The sequence below is a fragment of the Erpetoichthys calabaricus genome, chromosome 1 (assembly GCF_900747795.2).
Source record: "Erpetoichthys calabaricus chromosome 1, fErpCal1.3, whole genome shotgun sequence".
NCBI classification, from domain to species: domain Eukaryota; kingdom Metazoa; phylum Chordata; class Cladistia; order Polypteriformes; family Polypteridae; genus Erpetoichthys; species Erpetoichthys calabaricus.
Window position 1 is genome coordinate 86286974 of NC_041394.2, and position 19308 is coordinate 86306281.

Below are 19308 nucleotides of genomic sequence, written 5' to 3' on the forward strand. Positions count from 1 at the left end.
TATTAAAATAAACAAACCAAAACAAGTGTCCAAAAAGTACAGTACTAAAAAATTCAATAAACAAATAACTAATCAATAAAAAGTCAGTAACGGTGGATGTTAACATTATTCCAAATGAGGTTAAAGACACAGGCACGAAACCATATTTAAAAGGCTGCACCTTACTGCCCCTTTAAAATAGACTTCTCATTGTCTCATCCCTTTCCGGACCTTGCAGACTGAGGAGAAGTCTACCAGCAGACGCAGACAACCTTTTTCTCCTGGCCCGTGTCCCCATTGCCAATCTGCGGGGAGTTACTGTACCCTGCTCTACGTCCACCACCTCCTTTCCAGGCTCCACCCCCTAAAGCACACTCTGTCTTCTCACCTCTGCCAATCTGTTGGCTCCTCCCGGCAAGGGCATGTTCCTGAACATAATGGTCACTCCTGCTGAGCAAGCCCCCTCTTGAGCTTGGCCACACATGCTCCTCCCTGGGGCTCCACACCCATCCGCCTGCTTCCTTTCTTTGCACCAGCTCTCTCTCTCTCACGCTCCTGCCTCTCTTCTACCTTTTTTAACCTCCATTCTCTCTTGTTCTTTTACTTTTTTCCTTTCTGATCTTGTACTCACATTTTTATATGCTGGGGAGCAGTTGCAGGTGCAATCACCTGATTGCCATCCTGGGCTGATATTGAGATAATCAGACCGCCTGCACGTGCTGGCAAGGCAACACACAGTCAGCCAAACCACCCCTCACCAATGCAGAGACAAGCCTTCTTTCTTCGCAAAATGCTTGCACCTGCTCCACTCCCCAGCACGAGTGTTCATTATTTATTTATTAAAAACGGCCAGTTTTTCTGAGCCACAGACTGCACTTCTCTGTACTACAATGTATTTCTGTCATTTTTGTCTGTTGCATCTCTACATGGCATAAAAACAGCAAATAGCATTCAGGCAAGTATTGCGATCCAGGTATTGTATATACTACATGTTAAAATGCTGTAGCTATATTCTGGCATGGCATGTTTTCATTTCCATTTAGACAGTAATGTTAACTTCCTTTAGTTATTTATTTTAGACGTGCAGTGAGGAGGAAGATGCTGTGCATACTCATCTGTGGTTCTCCTAGAGTAGTGTCACTGCCATTTGGCACATTAACTGATTCAGGTTTTGAATACCTACATCTCCTTTGGCTCTTCATTATCAACTCTCTTAACAGCAGATCTTTTCACCTCCTTTTGATGATGTGTGACACACCATTTACTTTAGATGCACATTTTGCAATTTTTATGAATGTAGCTGCCAGTTCATTCAACCTTACATTGACTCTGATAACTGAACAACAGAGAGCAGATACACACTGGCAACAATGTGTTGTTCGTATTTGCAATTAGTCCATTGATGTCTTTGAATGCCAGTGTATAATCTGATTTTACAGAAAGTTTTTCTACAACAGGTAATGCTTATTTTTCTATGTATGGAATGTGATCTCTGCACATGTAACACACATTTCTATATTTAATAGGGTTCTTTTAAAGAGTCTGTTTGGCTGGAGACAGTTTATTATAATCACAAATTTCTTCTTCTTTGGACCAGGTTAAATAAAACACCACAGCACCTTGTAGTTCAAAGGCACCACCCCTATTCTCAGTGCGGCCTCCATGAAGCATTGGATTGGTTTAGAAATGTGACACTCAGTGAGCTCAGTCTAATTGTTTCCACACACTTTTAAGCAAAAATCACCCAAGATCATCTCCAGAAGTATATATTATATATCTGGCTCTGCAAAACTAGTCATGTGCCAAATTAAGTCATGTTTTCAGGCTTGTCTCACATATAATAGTAATAATAATAAGCGATTTTTATTTATGAAAAGTTCATTTTATTTAGAAAGCTGTTCAGGTAAATTGTAGACAAAGTTTTAATTGTTCATTAAACAAACTGGGTTGGGGAAATATTTGGCTCTTACGTATTGTAAAAAGGTGTCTTCTTTGTTCAGTGCTCTTCTTTACTGGTGTTTTTATAAAGATTTGATGTTAAAAAATATCAAATAAATAATGATGGCAATACCAGGTTAAATATACATTCTGTTTTGTGTGTAAGCTTTTTCCTTTATGTTTTTAAGGACATGTGTTGATTTATTATTGTGTGGCCCACTTAACTTGCTGACAACTAGAGCGGGTTGAGAAGGTTGGGAACCACTGGTCTACAGCAAAACATCTGAAAGACTGCGGACAAATATTTTACTAATTGCATTCTGAAACTGATACTCATATAATGTGCAATGGTACATGTATTATCACCCAATGATCTGATTTAATGTAGCATTCATTTTACTGACTATATCCTTTACTAAATGTCTTTATTGTTTTATTTTTTGTTATGATATGAACTGGCTGATTAAGTTCAGTGTCATAATCATTCATATAAAATTCACACATCAATTTTCTTGAACTGTTTTATCCATTGCTATTTTTCACTAAGCCAGCGTCACAGCTCCATCATGCTTGAGGATGAAATCAAATCTGTATATGACTGCAGTCAGTTAATAAATACAAATAATGATTCATGGAGCATAAAGTTACAAAGGTGTTTGAGATTTCACAATCTGGATTTTGGAAGATAGAGAATTAATACAGAGCAAAGGGACTGCGACTGGAGGTTTTTTTTTAATGCCATGAAATTATTTTCAATAACACTATCAGTTAATCTTTTTGACTGTTCTGTTTTGTAAATGATAAGAGGGAACATCTAGTATAGCTCTATAACTACCATTATTATCTTACAGGGTAACAGACAGAGATGGCAACATGTTGTTCTGTGATTCTACTCTGTGATAATAAGAAATTGACAATTTTGTTTTCAGATTTCATTTTTTTTCTTTCTAGGATATAAAGAAAATCCCAATTCTTCCACAGTTCTTTTTGCCTCTATTCATATAGCCATACCCTATCATTACAATTTTCATTAAAAAGTAAAGAAAACTTTACTTTAGTATCACTAGGTGAACCAATTGGAAGCAAAAACTCTTATATGATAGTATTCTTGACCCTCATAGCTACACTAAATAAAACAAAGGGGGCATTCTTTAATGAATTACCTTGGAAAAGGCTTGTGCCTAATATTATTTATAAATTCTGCCAATGCTGCCCTTGATTACAAGGGTAAGCAATATCTTATAGACACTGAAGCATTCGACTAGAGATCATCCTAAAGACTGTTGCACAAATGCCCAGAGGTAAAGACAGATGTCAGTATCTTCCTTTCTCATACACAGCATTCCAGGAAGAGCCTGCCCTTGGGATTTTATCCAGCAGAGAAGACAACAAGCAGAAATGTTAATTTGAGCTGATTGCTATGCTTACATGATGAAAATGAGCTGTCCCAAAGAAACCAAACTGCTCTTTAAACAGGACACCAGCTAAAGGTGAATGAAAAAGGTATAGTATAATGGGAACTTCTGATTAGATCATACTGCCGTTTTAACCCCTGGATTTATACCACATATTAAAATAAAATAAATCCTAAGTAAACTGCAAAAAAAAAAAAACAGCTTATATGACATCCTGTGTGATGTTATAAAGTAAAAAATGGCAAGCAAGGTTTTTTTCACTGCTTTGTGAACAATATTTGATTTATTTTAACCAGGTTGCAAGCAGTGAAGAAATAGTAATGCCACAGCAAGTTAACAGAATTCTTTAATAGTGACTTAAAATTAAATACCTGACAATGTAATCCCTTCTACCCTTTTTTAACAGTAATGATTAATGGATTGGGCAGATTTTTTGAGAAATTTGCAGATCAGCATGGACACCCAAATGAATTGTGCAGGCTCACAGAGTTCTTATTTTGCTGGACATGTAATTGAAGCTTCCATGTAAAATAAACAAAGCTATTTTTATTTTAATTTACACTGTTCAAATCTTAAAAATATTGGAATACTAAGTAAAAATAACAAAAAGTATTCCCATATGGGAGTAGAGGTATTAGTATGGAATTAATCCTACACTGATACAGATGCATCAGCGTGTGATGGCTAAATATTAATTCAACACCATGTAAGAAATCGCTTAGCATTGACTATTTACTTACATAGCTTGACTAACATTCATCCTTGTTACTAATTACTAATTAAAGATGGATAACAAAACATTACTTGCTGTTCATTTCAAGTTTTTAAGCAACATTTCCTGGATATAAAATAACATAATATGTTTACTTCATGTTCTGCTTCACATTTTGTTTTTTCTTAAATTTTTGCATAAATCAGTATCATGGATGCATCAAACATTTTTAAACATAAGAAGCTTATGGATTTATCAGTGGAAAAAGCTTAACTGATAAATGTTAGCATTCTCTTTTGCAAACCTGGTGGAAATATATACCAACTAAACATTAATTGTTCTGCTTATATTTTCATGCATGATTAAACCAAAAAATCCTCCTCTCACAAGTATTGCACCTTGGCACCTTTACTGTTTCATTTATAAATAAAAAAAAAAGATGACTAAGTTGTTTTCTACTATATTTATCAAAGATTAGTTAGAATGAATAATTAATCTTTATGTTCATCTTTAAAAAAAACAAAAAACTTGGTGTATATGATATTGGATATTGAGCAAAGTACAGTATATAACACTCAATGATTTAATAGTTAAACTTCTTTCAAATTTCCATTCTGTGCTCTGCTTTAGAAGTGGACTTTGAAGGTTTACCATTTTGTTAATCACATAAAACTGAAAGTCCAAATTATTGTGCTACTTTATTTTAAATGGCACTCAATTTATTAAATTTGACATTGTATAATTTACCATTGTCTTACATTGATGTTTCAAAGACCCAAACTATGATCGTTTCTCTCTGTGAAGTATATTATTTCATCAAAAAGATATACAAATAATCCATAAAGTCTCCTTACCTTCATTGCAGAACTTCCCATGGTATCTGGTCAAAGTACAGTCACACCGAACTTCGCCGTTGAATACAGAGCACAGTCCTCCATTCATGCATGGGTTCTGCTTGGCGCACAGATACTCCGAGTCACTCTGAATCCCCTGACTGCTTAGTAGAGTAGGAGGTGTTTCACCCACTTTCAGGTTGGCAATTAAACCACGGAAGGGGGGTTCATACTTGACAGTACTTGAGGTAAGAGCTGAAAGCCTCACATCAGGAGGGATACCCCCTACAAAGAGATCACTAACTACAGACATATCTCTACGCTTAGATTTAACCTCTGCTACTTTGGCCTCACTGTCAACCACCAGCATTGTTTCTCTGTAGTTACGAGTCAGAAGTACCATGTGCCAACGATCATCACTAACAAATGTATCCAAATGAACAGTGGCTGGTTCCGCACATGAGATTGCAAAACGCAACTGCAGTCGCCCACCCACAATCAGGAGCTCCAGGAAGTCACAATTTCCTCCATCATCTAGGTACAGCACCAGTGCTTTGCTGATGTTCGTTTTAAGACTGAAGCTTAGTTCTCCCATTGAGCCAGCCTCCCAACGAGCATATCTAGCCCATTGTCCTGGAGCTCCTGCAAATTCAAGAGCCAGCCCTCCTCCAATCAGGGACAACAGAAATACCCAAAAAAATACAGAACTAGCTCTAATGTTCACCATATTTCCTTCTTCTTCTTCTTCTTCTTACGTAGCCAAAAAATGTAAGACAATCCAAGATGAGCTCTTGTTTAATCCACCTTTTATGGAAATCAGTAGATGTATAATCTGTTTAAAATAATCCAGATCTTATCTCTCTGTAATCTAACAGCATGGAAGAAGATTTATTTCTAGCTACTTTTACAATAAAAAAGTTAAGTCCAATTTTCATGGGTCTGACAAGTCTGAGATGAATGCTTCTCCAACAATCAATCACTGTGCGGATCTTTCTTTACAAGTAACTCTTTCCTCTGCATAGCCTCTCCATTGGTTAATACTGAATGGGCGGGGGAGGAGGTGGTGCTCCTTCTCAACCCACAACAAATTGCTTTATTAAAAAAAGATCACAACTGCTGACTCAAAGTATTAAATTTGTACTCCCTTTGAGCAAAAGCCTAAAAATAATTTACACAAAGGAATTCTTATATGTGGCTATCTTGTGTCTGGAGACTCACAAATTACCCACATGATGTAATACATGTTTCCTTGATCTTGTTTTGCATAGATTCAGTGCATAATTTGTGACCAGTTTTTGATCATAAAGTCAAATTGTTTGATAGATGTGCTCAATCAATAAATGACCAAAGAAGAATTCCTCGAATCCGCTGAAGGAGTTGTTTTGCTTGCAACTTTCTCCAAAAGCACTCTAGAAAAGAAAGAAAGAAAGAAAAAAATATTTAAATTATTTCAAAAAGTACTTCATATACTTTGCCTTGGTAGACTTAACCCAAGTTACCAGGGATTTATTGATTAATTTACCCTGTTGCATACCAGTAATATTTTATGAATTTTAAATAACAAAAAAAGGAAAAACACACACAAGCACAAAAACGAAATTAGCTTTACCATGTAGTTACTGTATGCTGGATCCAGATGATTACAACGGTTTTGACCTAATCATCCACATTTACTATTCTATGTTTTCTTTCAAGATGTAAGAATTTGTAGTGCCAAAAAAAAGTTTAAAGGTTTCTTAATATGCATATTCTTTACTCTTCAGGAGTCAAGTTTGCAACAGAAAAATATGTTTTTTTTTTACACTGTACAAATTCTACTCTCTTCACTGTCACTAAAAATACTGAGTAAGAAAAACACAAATAAAACCTCAAAAACATGGAAGTCCAAATGTTTACTGTCACATTATAGTACTATAATGGTCAGGAAGATTGGATTACTTTTCTCTGCCACCAAATATTTTTATGGTCTGTAAACACAATCACTATTTATTCACATCAAAAGGTTACTTAAAATACATCCCAATTACAAAAAAAAGCTGAGACAGTATGGGAAAAGCTAATAAAGCAAAAAGTTATTTGTACATTCTACTCCCACTGTACTATACCATACTACAACAAATTATTTAAAGTTTTACCTTATGAATTTAAATGTTTTTTTTTATTTACACTCATCAAATTTGGTGACTGCAACACGCTACAAAAATCTGGGACAGTCAAGTGTTTACCACTGTTTAACATCACCATTTCCTTTAATAACATCTGTTAAGCAGTTGGGCACAGAAGACACACATTTGATAAGTTTAGCAAGCAGAATTTTTACCCATTCATTGGTTATGCAGGTCTTTAGCTATGCAAATCAATGTGCCTGTAGACAGGCCAATCTAGTGCTTGTACTCTCTGCTTACGCAGCCATGCACGTATATAGCAAGCGGAATGTGGTTCTTCTAGAAAATGTAGGAATAATTTTAAACAAAAAAGCATCTGGATGGCAGCATAGGTTGATCCAAAATCTGTACATATTTTTCAGCATTAATGGTGCCCTCACAGAATCCAAGTTACCCTTGCCATGGGCACTGATTTACCCCCATATCATGTCAGAAATTGGCTTTTTGCACCTCAAGATAGCAGCTTGGGTAGTGTCTATTCCCTATTTGGCCCAAAGAACACAATGGCTGTTTGTTTTAAAAGTGATTTATAATGTTGAGTTGCTGAACTACAAAGCACAATTCTACTGTGCTACTTTCTATCTCAGATGAGGCCGGGCCCAGATAAGTTTGCAGTATATCTGGACAAAGTTGATGTGTGGTTCCTGCTCTGCATAGAAAACCCTTAACTTGCATCTTTGGACGCAACAGCAAATGGTGTTGACAGACAAAGGTTTATGTAAGTATTCCCAAGCCAATGTCATGATGTCCACTGTAGATGTTCAATGACTTTTATGACATTGACTTTTGAGGGATTGAAGATCACTTGCATTCAGAAGTGGTTTTCAGCCTCTCCCATTACACAATGAGTTTAATAGATTCAAGGAATCTGGTCAATTATATTGAGTACTGTTGAGGGTGAAATGCCCCAAATACTGTAGACTTTTTTGAGGATCAAATTATTCACTTTCACATCTATTGGCAAATTGGTGAGCCTCGACTAATTCTTGTTTTTTAAAGGATTAGGCCTTTTGTGGTGGCTCCTTATACCCTATAAAACAATTACCCCACTTCTTCCACATCACCTTGTTATTTCAATTAGTCACATTACTACTGTATTAGTCTTAAACTATCCCTGTCCAAACTTTTTTGGAACATGTTGCAGACATCAATTTCAGAATAAATGTATATTTTCAAAAACCAATGCAATTAATTAGGTAAAATATGAAATCCCTTGTCTTTATACTGCTTTTGTTTAAATACTAGTCAAAGTAAATTTAAATATCACTCATTTGTTATTTTATTAGTATTAGCATTACCACATCTCTTTTGGAACTGGGGTTGTATTTTAATTTAAACATATATCTGGTATAAGTTTTATACTATAGTTCATACAACATGTTTTGAAGAATAAACATCTAAGAGTCACTGGAACAACTCTAAAACCAGTATTTTTTTCGAAGGGAAAACAGTGAAACAAAGGGTCATCTAAAAGGAGATGTAGTTTGGCTTACCTACAGTATATTAATTTAATTATTTCCCCCAATAATTATTTTTTCTCACAGAACATACAAAATGTTGGATTGGTTAATAAATGTTGGCTTTGCTGCATTCAGTGTCCGGGGCATTAATTCCACACCCTGTCATTGTCACTGTGGAGTTCTTCCTATTGTCTGCTTGAATTTTTTTTCTGCGTTTCCCTTCTGTTTTATAATTAGAACTGTGTTACATTCTTGCAGATGTTCATAGCCCATTTTGTTTGAAAGTTAGACCTTGCACAGAAAAATGTCTGTTAATGGCAAGTCAGTAAAAATGCTTTATTACTTTTTATTAATAAAATGACAGTGAAACAGTATTATTGCACTTTAAATAAGAAAACATGAAGATATAAAACAATTTTAACTAAACTGAACCATGATTATATACAGTATGTGGAATCTATGCTTAAATATCCTACCGTTTTTGATAAGAATACAAAACCTTATGGAGTTGAAAAAGGCATAATGATAGGACAAAAACACTCTGCTGAATAGTTGCACAGACCCTCTTGTGGCAGCTATACCCCCTGAGATGGCCTGGCTGGGATGCATGCTTAGAATGCTAGGAATTGTAAGCACTGCTTTTACCACTCAGCTAAACAGCCAGCTAGGTGCCCACTGAGTTGGTTATGTGTAAGGGAGCTTATTGCATGGCTGTACTGTTTCTATTCAATAACAAGTGAGAATAGAAGAAAAAAAATAAAAGTGCAGGTATAGGGCGGCACGGTGGCGCAGTGGTAGCACTGCTGCCTCGCAGTTAGGAGACCCAGGTTCGCTTCCCGGGTCCTCCCTGTGTGGAGTTTGCATGTTCTCCCCCGTGTCTGCGTGGGTTTCCTCCGGGTGCTCCGGTTTCCTCCCACAGTCCAAAGACATGCAGGTTAGGTGGATTGGCGATTCTAAATTGGCCCCAGTGTGTGCTTGGTGTGTGGGTGTGTTTGTGTGTGTCCTGCGGTGGGTTGGCACCCTGCCCATGATTGGTTCCTGCCTTGTGCCCTGTGTTGGCTGGGATTGGCTTCAGCAGACCCCCGTGACCCTGTGTTCGGATTCAGCAGGTTGGAAAATGGATGGATGGATTACAGGTATACTGTACTACATTGGAGTATTAGTGCATTAGTGAAGGCATTGGTGTCAAAAGTGCTTTGAGTACTGAGAAAAGCGCTATATAAATGTTATGAATTATTATTATTATTATTATTATTAAAACTAGTTTGCTTCACTTGTAAGTAAAAAACAGAAGTTGCTGTATAAAAAAATATGTTGTACTTTTTTGGGGGATTTTATGTGCTCTTTGGTATCTGTAAAATTACTGCAAGTGAACACTGCAGCAACCAAAAACCTGGCAGTATATTTGCATTACATTAACTGGTTATTCTAAAGTGTGTATGTGAATAGGCCCTGAAATGGACTGGTGCCCCTTGTGCCCCCACCTTTTTGCCTAGTGTTGCCAGGATAGGTTATGGTTAAGAATAAGAATTTTTAATTGACAAATGCTAAATTAGCACACCTCTTCACAGCTTGGTAAGATATTCATTACATAGGAATTCAACTCAATTTGATTCCAAATCCAGATAGTTGTGCAAGGCTAATATCATGACTCTGAGTTGGTAGATTTAGTCTCTGTAATTTTCAAACCTCATTATCAAAATTTAAAGTGTTCTCCTGAGCAAAAGGATTTATTGGGACAAAAAATTAAGAAAAAAAAAATGGTCATGCCCATTCTAAAGTTAGGTGCAGGTGGCCTCTGCCATCCCCTGGTCTACTGAAAGTCAGGTTTATATCCCCAAATCTGTACTGACAGAGAGGATAGGGTGTAGATTTCCTGCTGTGCTGTACCAATATCTGCGGTAGGTCTCTAAGGTAAATTACCTGTATCATGTTGAAAACAATGTAACTTCAGAACAAGGACTTTCAAGGCTGGGTCTGTCTGGTCCAAGAACTCAGCATTGTGTCACCATTTTGAAATAATTTTTTCAAACAACTTATTGAAAAAATAATCATCTACGACCTTCATCTTTTGGGAATACAAGGCACAAAGGACATTTTGGGGGTCTCAGGAAGGGGAAGCAGTGCAGTGTCAACACTGTATATGGTGGGGATGGTGCGCTGCTGACCTCGACTCGGGACGTTGTGGGTCGGTGGGGGGAATACTTTGAAGACCTCCTCAATCCCATTAACATGCCTTCCAATGAGGAAGCAGAGCCTGGGGACTCAGAGGTGAGCTCCCCCATCTCTGGGACTGAGGTCACCGAGGTGGTCAAAAAACTCCTTGGTGGCAGGGCCCCGGGGGTGGATGAGATACGCCCGGAGTTCCTCAAGGCTCTGGATGTTGTAGGACTGTCTTGGCTGACACGCCTCTGCAACATCGCATGGACATCAGGGACAGTGCCTCTGGATTGGCAGACCGGGGTGGTGGTCCCCCTCTTTAAGAAGGGGGATCGGAGGGTGTGTTCCAACTACAGAGGGATCACACTCCTCAGCCTCCCTGGAAAAGTCTATTCAGGGGTCCTGGAGAGGAGGGTCCGTCGGATAGTCGAGCCTCGGATTCAGGAGGAACAGTGTGGTTTTCGTCCTGGTCGTGGAACAGTGGACCAGCTCTATACCCTTAGCAGGGTCCTGAAGAGTGCATGGGAGTTTGCCCAACCAGTCTACATGTGTTTTGTGGACTTAGAAAAGGCATTCGACCGTGTCCCTCAGGGAATCCTGTGGGGGGTACTCCGAGAGTATGGGGTACCGGCCCCCCTGATAAGGGCTGTTCAGTCCCTGTACGATCGGTGCCAGAGCTTGGTCCGCATTGCCGGCAGTAAGTCGAACCCGTTTCCAGTGAGAGTTGGACTCCGCCAGGGCTGCCCTTTGTCACCGATTCTGTTCATAACTTTTATGGACAGAATTTCTAGGCACAGCCAGGGTGTTGAGGGGGTCCGGTTTGGTGGGCTCAGGATTGGGTCACTGCTTTTTGCAGATGATGTTGTCCTGTTTGCTTCATCAGGCCGTGATCTTCAGCTCTCTCTGGATCGGTTCGCAGCCGAGTGTGAAGCGGCTGGGATGAGAATCAGCACCTCCAAATCCGAGACCATGGTCCTCAACCGGAAAAGGGTGGAGTGCCCTCTCAGGGTTGGTAGCGAGATCCTGCCCCAAGTGGAGGAGTTCAAGTATCTCGGGGTCTTGTTCACGAGTGAGGGAAGAATGGAGCGTGAGATCGACAGGCGGATCGGTGCAGCATCCGCAGTAATGCGGGCGTTGCATCGGTCTGTCGTGGTGAAAAAGGAGCTGAGCCGCAAGGCGAAGCTCTCAATTTACCAGTCGATCTATGTTCCTACCCTCACCTATGGTCATGAGCTATGGGTAGTGACCGAAAGAACGAGATCGCGAATACAAGCGGCTGAAATGAGTTTCCTCCGCAGGGTGTCTGGGCTTTCCCTTAAAGATAGGGTGAGAAGCTCAGTCATCCGGGAGGGGCTCAGAGTAGAGCCGCTGCTCCTCCGCATCGAGAGGAGTCAGATGAGGTGGCTCGGGCATCTGATCAGGATGCCTCCTGGACGCCTCCCTGGTGAGGTGTTCCAGGCACGTCCAACCGGGAGGAGGCCCCGGGGAAGACCCAGGACACGCTGGAGGGACTATGTCTCTCGACTGGCCTGGGAACGCCTTGGGATTCTCCCTGGAAGAGCTAGAAGAAGTGGCCGGGGAGAGGGAAGTCTGGGCATCTCTGCTCAAGCTGCTGCCCCCGCGACCCGACCTCGGATAAGCGGGAGACAATGGATGGATGGATGGAAGTGTGAAGAGCATGCATAAATAAAAATGAGCCATTTGGTGTAAAAATTCTGGAAGTTTTATTGTGATCCAAACTGTAAGCTTTAAGTCATAGAAGAAAGAAGATGTTTTTTTTCATGCAGGTATCTTCAAAAAGACTTGTGGGGCATTGTTGTAGCCAATGTAAATGTACTTATGCTTCAACATGAATTTAAGAGGGAACTACATTTGTAAATCAGTGGTCTTCTTACCCGAGGATGACATTAATTAAAGCCATTCAGTACTAGGAATTGCTTTTGAATACTTTATTTGAGCTCAGAATGATCCCTGAATATAATAAATATTTAATAGTATCTAAAATTCTAATATAGTTTGTAGTTATTAAAAAAAAAAAAAAAACAATTAGTGAGAGTGAGGATTGAGACTAATCCAACAGCACCTGTCCAGGTATAAACAAACCACATTTCTAATATTTGTAATAATTTAAGCTTAATTCATTAAAAAAACCCTTGCAGTTTAACAAAAGTATATATTTCTAGCACTGACAAATATGTATGCAATTGCTTTATTAAAAAGTGACTCTTAGAGGTAGGTACAGCTTAGAGGTAGAGGTTGTCTTTGGTATTTTAAAATTCTGCAAGTGTTCTATATCATGTGTGGTTGTCATGTTGGTCACATACAAAAAATAGCTTTACAAAGATATAAGCAGGTGAAGCAAGGGCATGGTCAAAGGAATGTGAGAAATGAAATGAACTAATATTTACGGTATGAGAAAAACTCCCCTATGATGGAATGTGGATTGATAATGCTACTGTACAAATGTCTTAGATAAATGTTGATAACATTTAAAGGTTTAACTCAAATTTAGGTAAGTGATGGCATACTGAATAAGATGATAAAATGTTGTACCAACTGTTTCATTAATTTTGTTAAATGTTATAAAGAAACCAATACATTACTATGGCTATAGAAGCAGTGGTGCTATAGAAGATCAACAATCAGAACAGGCTTTGAAGGGGTACCTTCTGCTCATTCATTCCATGGTTAAATGAGAAGGACTACAATTGTTAAATAACTCTAAAGTTTCACCCATTAATTTGTATATTTACAGTATGTACAAAGGTATCTGTGTATGTGAGACGTAATCATAAGTTCTACTATATCAAGCTGTAGGAGCCCTGATTGGCTGCAGTGCTTAGTCACTGCCTATCTGGAGTTTGCATATTCTCTAAAATTAGCTATTGCATGTATGTGAATGTTCCCTGGAATAAATTTATATACCACTCAGTATCCATTTTCTTCCTTGCAACTGATGCTGTTGGGACAGGCTGTAGCTCCCCACAGGCCTGTTATTGCCTAAGCAGGATCACAAAATGTATGGTGTGTGTATGTATATTTTATTTGCTTAATTATGGATCTGTTTATTTATTTTATTGGAAAACAACACTGAGCTTATCCTGAGGCTAGTGAATCCTGGTATTATTCATTAGATTAAAAGATAAAAATTCAAATGTGTTAATCTCAACTCTAATCTGCAGTCTGGGAAATGATATTCTTGTCTTTGTCCATTATCAAGACCATATAATACAGATCAGATCAGACGGGGCCTGTAGCCTATCCCAGGAAAATCAGGTACAGGATGGGAATTAAATCTATATATGGTGTCAATCCATCTTCTCACACACTTATAGTTAACCAACAAGAAAAAAAATAATATATATATATATATATATATATATATATATATATATATATATATATATATATATATATATATATATATAATTTTTTTTGTCCTTTTTGTACCCACATTTTACTTCTACTCCTTATAGACCGTATATGCATAGAATTATCCTATTCTAAATGGGACAATGCTTGGAAGCAATAAGGAATGACATAAGAACACTTATGTCTGGTAGAATGCCCACCGCGGGCTGGGCAGTCTTTTGGCCTTACAAATATTATATACAGGGAGTCTATATTTGTACAAATTATATATCTAGGTTATGTAAGCCCTGCGGTGGGTTGGCACCCTGCCCAGGATTGGTTCCTGCCTTGTGCCCTGTGTTGGCTGGGATTGGCTCCAGCAGACCCCCGTGACCCTGTATTCAGATTCAGCGGGTTGGAAAATGGATGGATGGATGGTTATGTAAGCCTGTGTTGATTTATTTTTTATTACTTATTATTTATTATTCTTACCTATTTTGTTTTTATTTTCTTTTAATTCTTTGACATTTTGTAAAGCACTCTAAACTACATCCTGTGCACAGAAATAAATGTTGTTGTTGATATGGAGCCAACTTAGACTCACTATTTAACTATATTTTTTGATAGAGGACCATTCTGGAATCATCAATTAAGCAAACTTTTTGTCATTTTACTTTTATTTCATACAAATTCTTTACTATCAAGTTAAGTATTTTAAACATTTAGTGTGGGGTCACTGGAAAAAGAAAATTATAATTATATTTTAGCCATATAGCACATATGTGTTTTGTGATGTACAGTATACTGTAAATAGTAGTTTTTATATTGCATATTGTTAGGAATTGTGTATGACACATAATTTCTGTCCCATGATTTTCAATTCTGTTCATTTGGGATTGCAGGATTATAAATGTCCATGAAACTAAATGAGAATCAGAGAAATATGAAGAATATGTAGCTTATTCGTTACATAAAAGAAACAGGAATGGTGGTGGTATAACTACTAAAATGACAGAAAAATTAATTTCAAAGATGTGGCAGGAAAAGTGCAAATATGTAATCTTCTGAATGTCACATTTTTACCATGCATTAAGGTCTGAAGGATTCTAGATATGTAAAGCAATAGCTCATCTGGTCAGAAAATTACAGACCAGCTCATCTGTCATGTCTGTGCTTGCTGTGTCTCTGATTAAAGAGTGTGCAGTGCCACAACGAAACCTTCATGAATTCTTGATCTTACAATAGAAACTCACCTCAGAGATCAAAGGTGATTTTTTTTGCAGGCTCCTCATTAACTCAAGCAGAAACACGTTAAAAAAGTCAGCTTTAGCAAGCAATTAATGCAATGATAATGTTGTTTAAAAATTAAAGATAGAAATACCTCACAAAGCACGAATACCTTTGCAGCTTATATACTAACCAATTTGAAAATGATAGAAAAAAAGGAATTGTCTTTTTTGCTGCAGCAGATGTCCTGCTATCAGAATTTTGGTGTTCAAGTTGATTGGATTTATTATTTTTCAACAACAAACAAAACCTTTTTTTTGATGTAACACATTTTATAGTGAAAAGCTATAGAGACGTTGTTTGCATATATTTTATTTTTATGGTTTAATCAAAAGCAATTTAAGTAAGAATAGATGAGAGGCTGGCAAAGATGTGAATGTTATATGAAGGCCTATGCCTTAACTGCTTGCATATACTGAGTAAGAAGCATGTACAGGTCATATGTCATGAATACAATATGTAGACTAGTCCTGTGTTGAAGTGTGGTCTTGGACTCACGTGTTAATATGGTTTACATAAGCTGGACTGAATTACTTATATGTCATTTAGCAAGATACGTAGCTTTGTTGATTGCTGCGAAAAGAGTACACTGCTGCAAATTCAAAACCAAAATTATTTTTAACTGTAGAGAATATGTAGTAAATATAAAGTAGAGGCTTAACAGTTTACTAGAAGAGTAGCAATATTGATCACCTGCTGACATCTTAGATGGGATCTACACATTTAAAAACTATCAACACAAGTAACAAAAACGAGGAGGAGGAAGCTTAAGATGTTTGAAGGGATCAACATGCCACTTGTGAACTGCACGATGATCAACACTCAAGTGATTTTTGAAAATAGCCCAGAACAAAATGTGTTTCAATACTATTACATCAGAATTGCTCCCAGAGATTATGAAATGTGCACTTCAGTAGAGGTTTTAAAGAGATAACGTGGTAAGCCATTACCTTTAGATTGAAGTTTGTTTTTTTAAGGGGAAATTATCTGACTTTTTTCAGGCTTATCTTTTTACCATCTCTGATATACAGCATCAAAGTACTATGGTTAAGTACTGACCTTAGGTGCTGCTCAGTATGGGCATCCTGCCGAATGTAATTTTTCCAGCATCTGTGTTTATTTTAAATGCCCCATTAAGGTAGGCAATCTCCCTTTTAAAGGTTTTCCTTTGTGATGAAAATTACAAATTTGCCTTTTATTGTGCATAGGTATTGCTATCCTGGTGACTATGTTCTTCTGGTGTTTACCCAGTCAACACTAAATATATGGTTATATATCATATTCCAGAAATATACTGCACTAACAAATTCACCTTCTCTCATTAAATATGAAGTAAGCAATGTAAATATATCTATACAAAATTCACTTTCACTCTCTTCTAAGTGAGAGGGTCATCTCTTTGTCACTATGAGTTGATGATGGTCAGTAATGACAGCTTTATAGTACAGTATCAATACAGAATGCTACAGAATCTGGTTAATTTACATGCAATATAACTGACAAAAGCACAGTTTAGCAGTGCTTTTTATGATATAAGGACAGAAAAATAATTTATATGGATATATAAATATCACAGTAACCTTTCTTTTAGAGATGATTTTACTCCCTGCATCACAGAACAAGAACCGCAAACTGCTTTTGCTAACTCAGCCCCATTTTCCTTCCTCTTATTACTTGTTATTAAAATTCTCTTTCATTCATATTATTGTGTCAGATTGAGCACTTTTAGAAAAAAAATCATTTATCTTTTTATTGTTGTAAAAATAGATTTTCACAGACATAACTCTAATGTTGGTCTTTGCTGACTGACAAAGATGATTCTTCAATTACTTCAAATTTCAATACATAACAACACACCCATCTTACATTTGGAACGTGTTAGTTAAAATAACTTGAATCTATTGCTTTATAGCTATTTGTTTTACTGTAGCATTATGCTACACAAAAAAGAGATTTACTTAACTGAAGTAAACGAAAAAAAATCTTAGGCTATATAAATGTTTCATAAACATAAAAAAGAGGCCTGAGTTTATGCTTTCAATTTAAATACTGCATACGGGTTTTCTCTAGTTACTGATTTGAGGCATTGTATGTGTTGACTATTTGAAAAATTACATTTTGAAGAACTTTTACAAAGGTCAGAAAAAGTTGATATCTATTTGTTTATTATGGTTTTGTGATTCCCATTTAATATTGCAGTAATGTATTTTTCAAGTTTTTTGGCTACAATTTCAAGTAAATACATCTAGAATCACTGGGCTTATGACACTTTATTATTTATAAAGACATTCACTGCATTGATTGAATCTGCATTACTTGTTGATTTTTCATTGTGTTTTGCACTCATTTTTAATGTCCAAAAAAAAAAAAGTCACTCTTTTTGTCAATTGGCTGTTTTCCTCATGCTGTAGGTCCACCATGCATCTGGAAGTTTAAAAGTGCACGATTTCAATGACAATATTTAGCCATAATCCGTGCATTTGCCAACATCCAGGCCCACTAATTCTAGCACCATTCGATGTAATTACGAAAATCATCACTGCAAAAAGAGTGTCAGTTCATCACATGCCAAACTCCCACCCATCCCCACACAGCCTCTCTTATTATTTAGTATCGTCATTTAACCTAACACCTTTGGGATATTGAAGAAGAAGTACCAGAAAAAAACCCAAGCAGACATGCAAATGTGCAAACCCCACATTGAGAGTGAATAAGCTCAAATATGAACATATGTTACAGCAGTGAGGTGGCGATTCTTATCATTGCACCAAAATGCTCTCCTAGCCAACACTATTACAAATAATAATAAAGATACACCTTGACAAAATTTATTCACATACTTTGGACATAATCAAAAATATGTCATTCCTGCTAAATTACTGAAACCGTATATATCTATTAACTGCCATGTGTTTACGTAAAAAGAGCATTTGTTGTAAGTGGATAAACAACTTGGGTAATGCCAGATGCAGGACTCACAGCAAAACAAAAGCTGAAAGTTAAAATAGTAGTAAAAATAAATAACTTAAAATACTTATGAATAAGCCAAAAATGAAACGCTTCCAAGAAGAAAATGATGTTAGTATTTCTATGTCTCTTCTCTCTGTTTATTTTGGTGTTTTGTTTCCCTTCATGCCTTTGTTGCTTTTCTGCTACTGTTCATCTTTGTGCTTGTAATTGCCCACCTCCCCTGCCTTCATTTAGGTGTGTTGTTAAAGCCAGGTTTATACTTGACACTCAGAACACTTGCACATATGCATTATGGCTGCCACATGTTCCCAGCACGTTGTCAGAAATTAACGTAATGTGTGCACAAGATACAGTAACATCATAAATTTGGGTGGCATGTGTGTTCCAGTTTTGGTAAGTGACGTCAGCATCGTTGTTTACTATCAACATCTCCATAGTGACAGACATGCCTGTCAGATCAGCTGGCATCATGTCAGTTCTTTGAAAGTGGAGGTGGAAACATGAAAGACAAAATGGAAGCAAATTTGAGACAGATATATCTGTGCAAAGCAGAAAATGTCAGAGAAAAGAAGTGGGGATTCATCCGTTGCAAGACAATGCAGTGAGACAACAAGCTGCATTGCCACTTCAACAGGATCAAATTGTGTGCTTCAATGTTTGATGAATGGTTCAATGTGGTGAAGCAAATCACCAGATTTAAAGGCTGACATGTGAAAGTATTTGTGGTGCATTTCTTCATCCATTTCTCACATAGGCAATACAAGTATCATATATTCCCCATTGTAATGATGCGATACATTTAAAGGTTTCACATACCATCTTCTTTATTGCTGTTGCCGTCTGTTTTTGCAAATTCGCAACAGCATCAGAATGCAAAGAATTTTTATCTTCAGCTTCTTTCTTTCCTCAACTTACAACACAGCGAAACCAGACATTGTTTTCTCACTGTGATGATGTCTCGCACTGCCACCTGGTGGAATCATACAGATTTACATAAAGCACGCACACAAGTATAGACAGTTCAGTGCTTGCATAACA

The 19308-nt window shown here is 37.2% G+C and overlaps 1 protein-coding gene across 1 annotated transcript in view; it reads right to left on the minus strand.

The window, feature by feature from the left end:
• Positions 1-4860: 4860 nt before the first annotated feature.
• Positions 4861-19308, minus strand: part of LOC114645980 (neurexin-2-like) — a 224959-nt gene continuing 210511 nt past the window's right edge. Inside the window, exon 2 of the mRNA XM_051922533.1 lies at positions 4861-6286. Within this exon, the coding sequence (XP_051778493.1) occupies positions 4861-5604 (744 nt within the window). The 5' untranslated portion in view covers positions 5605-6286. The remainder of the gene's footprint in view (positions 6287-19308) is intronic.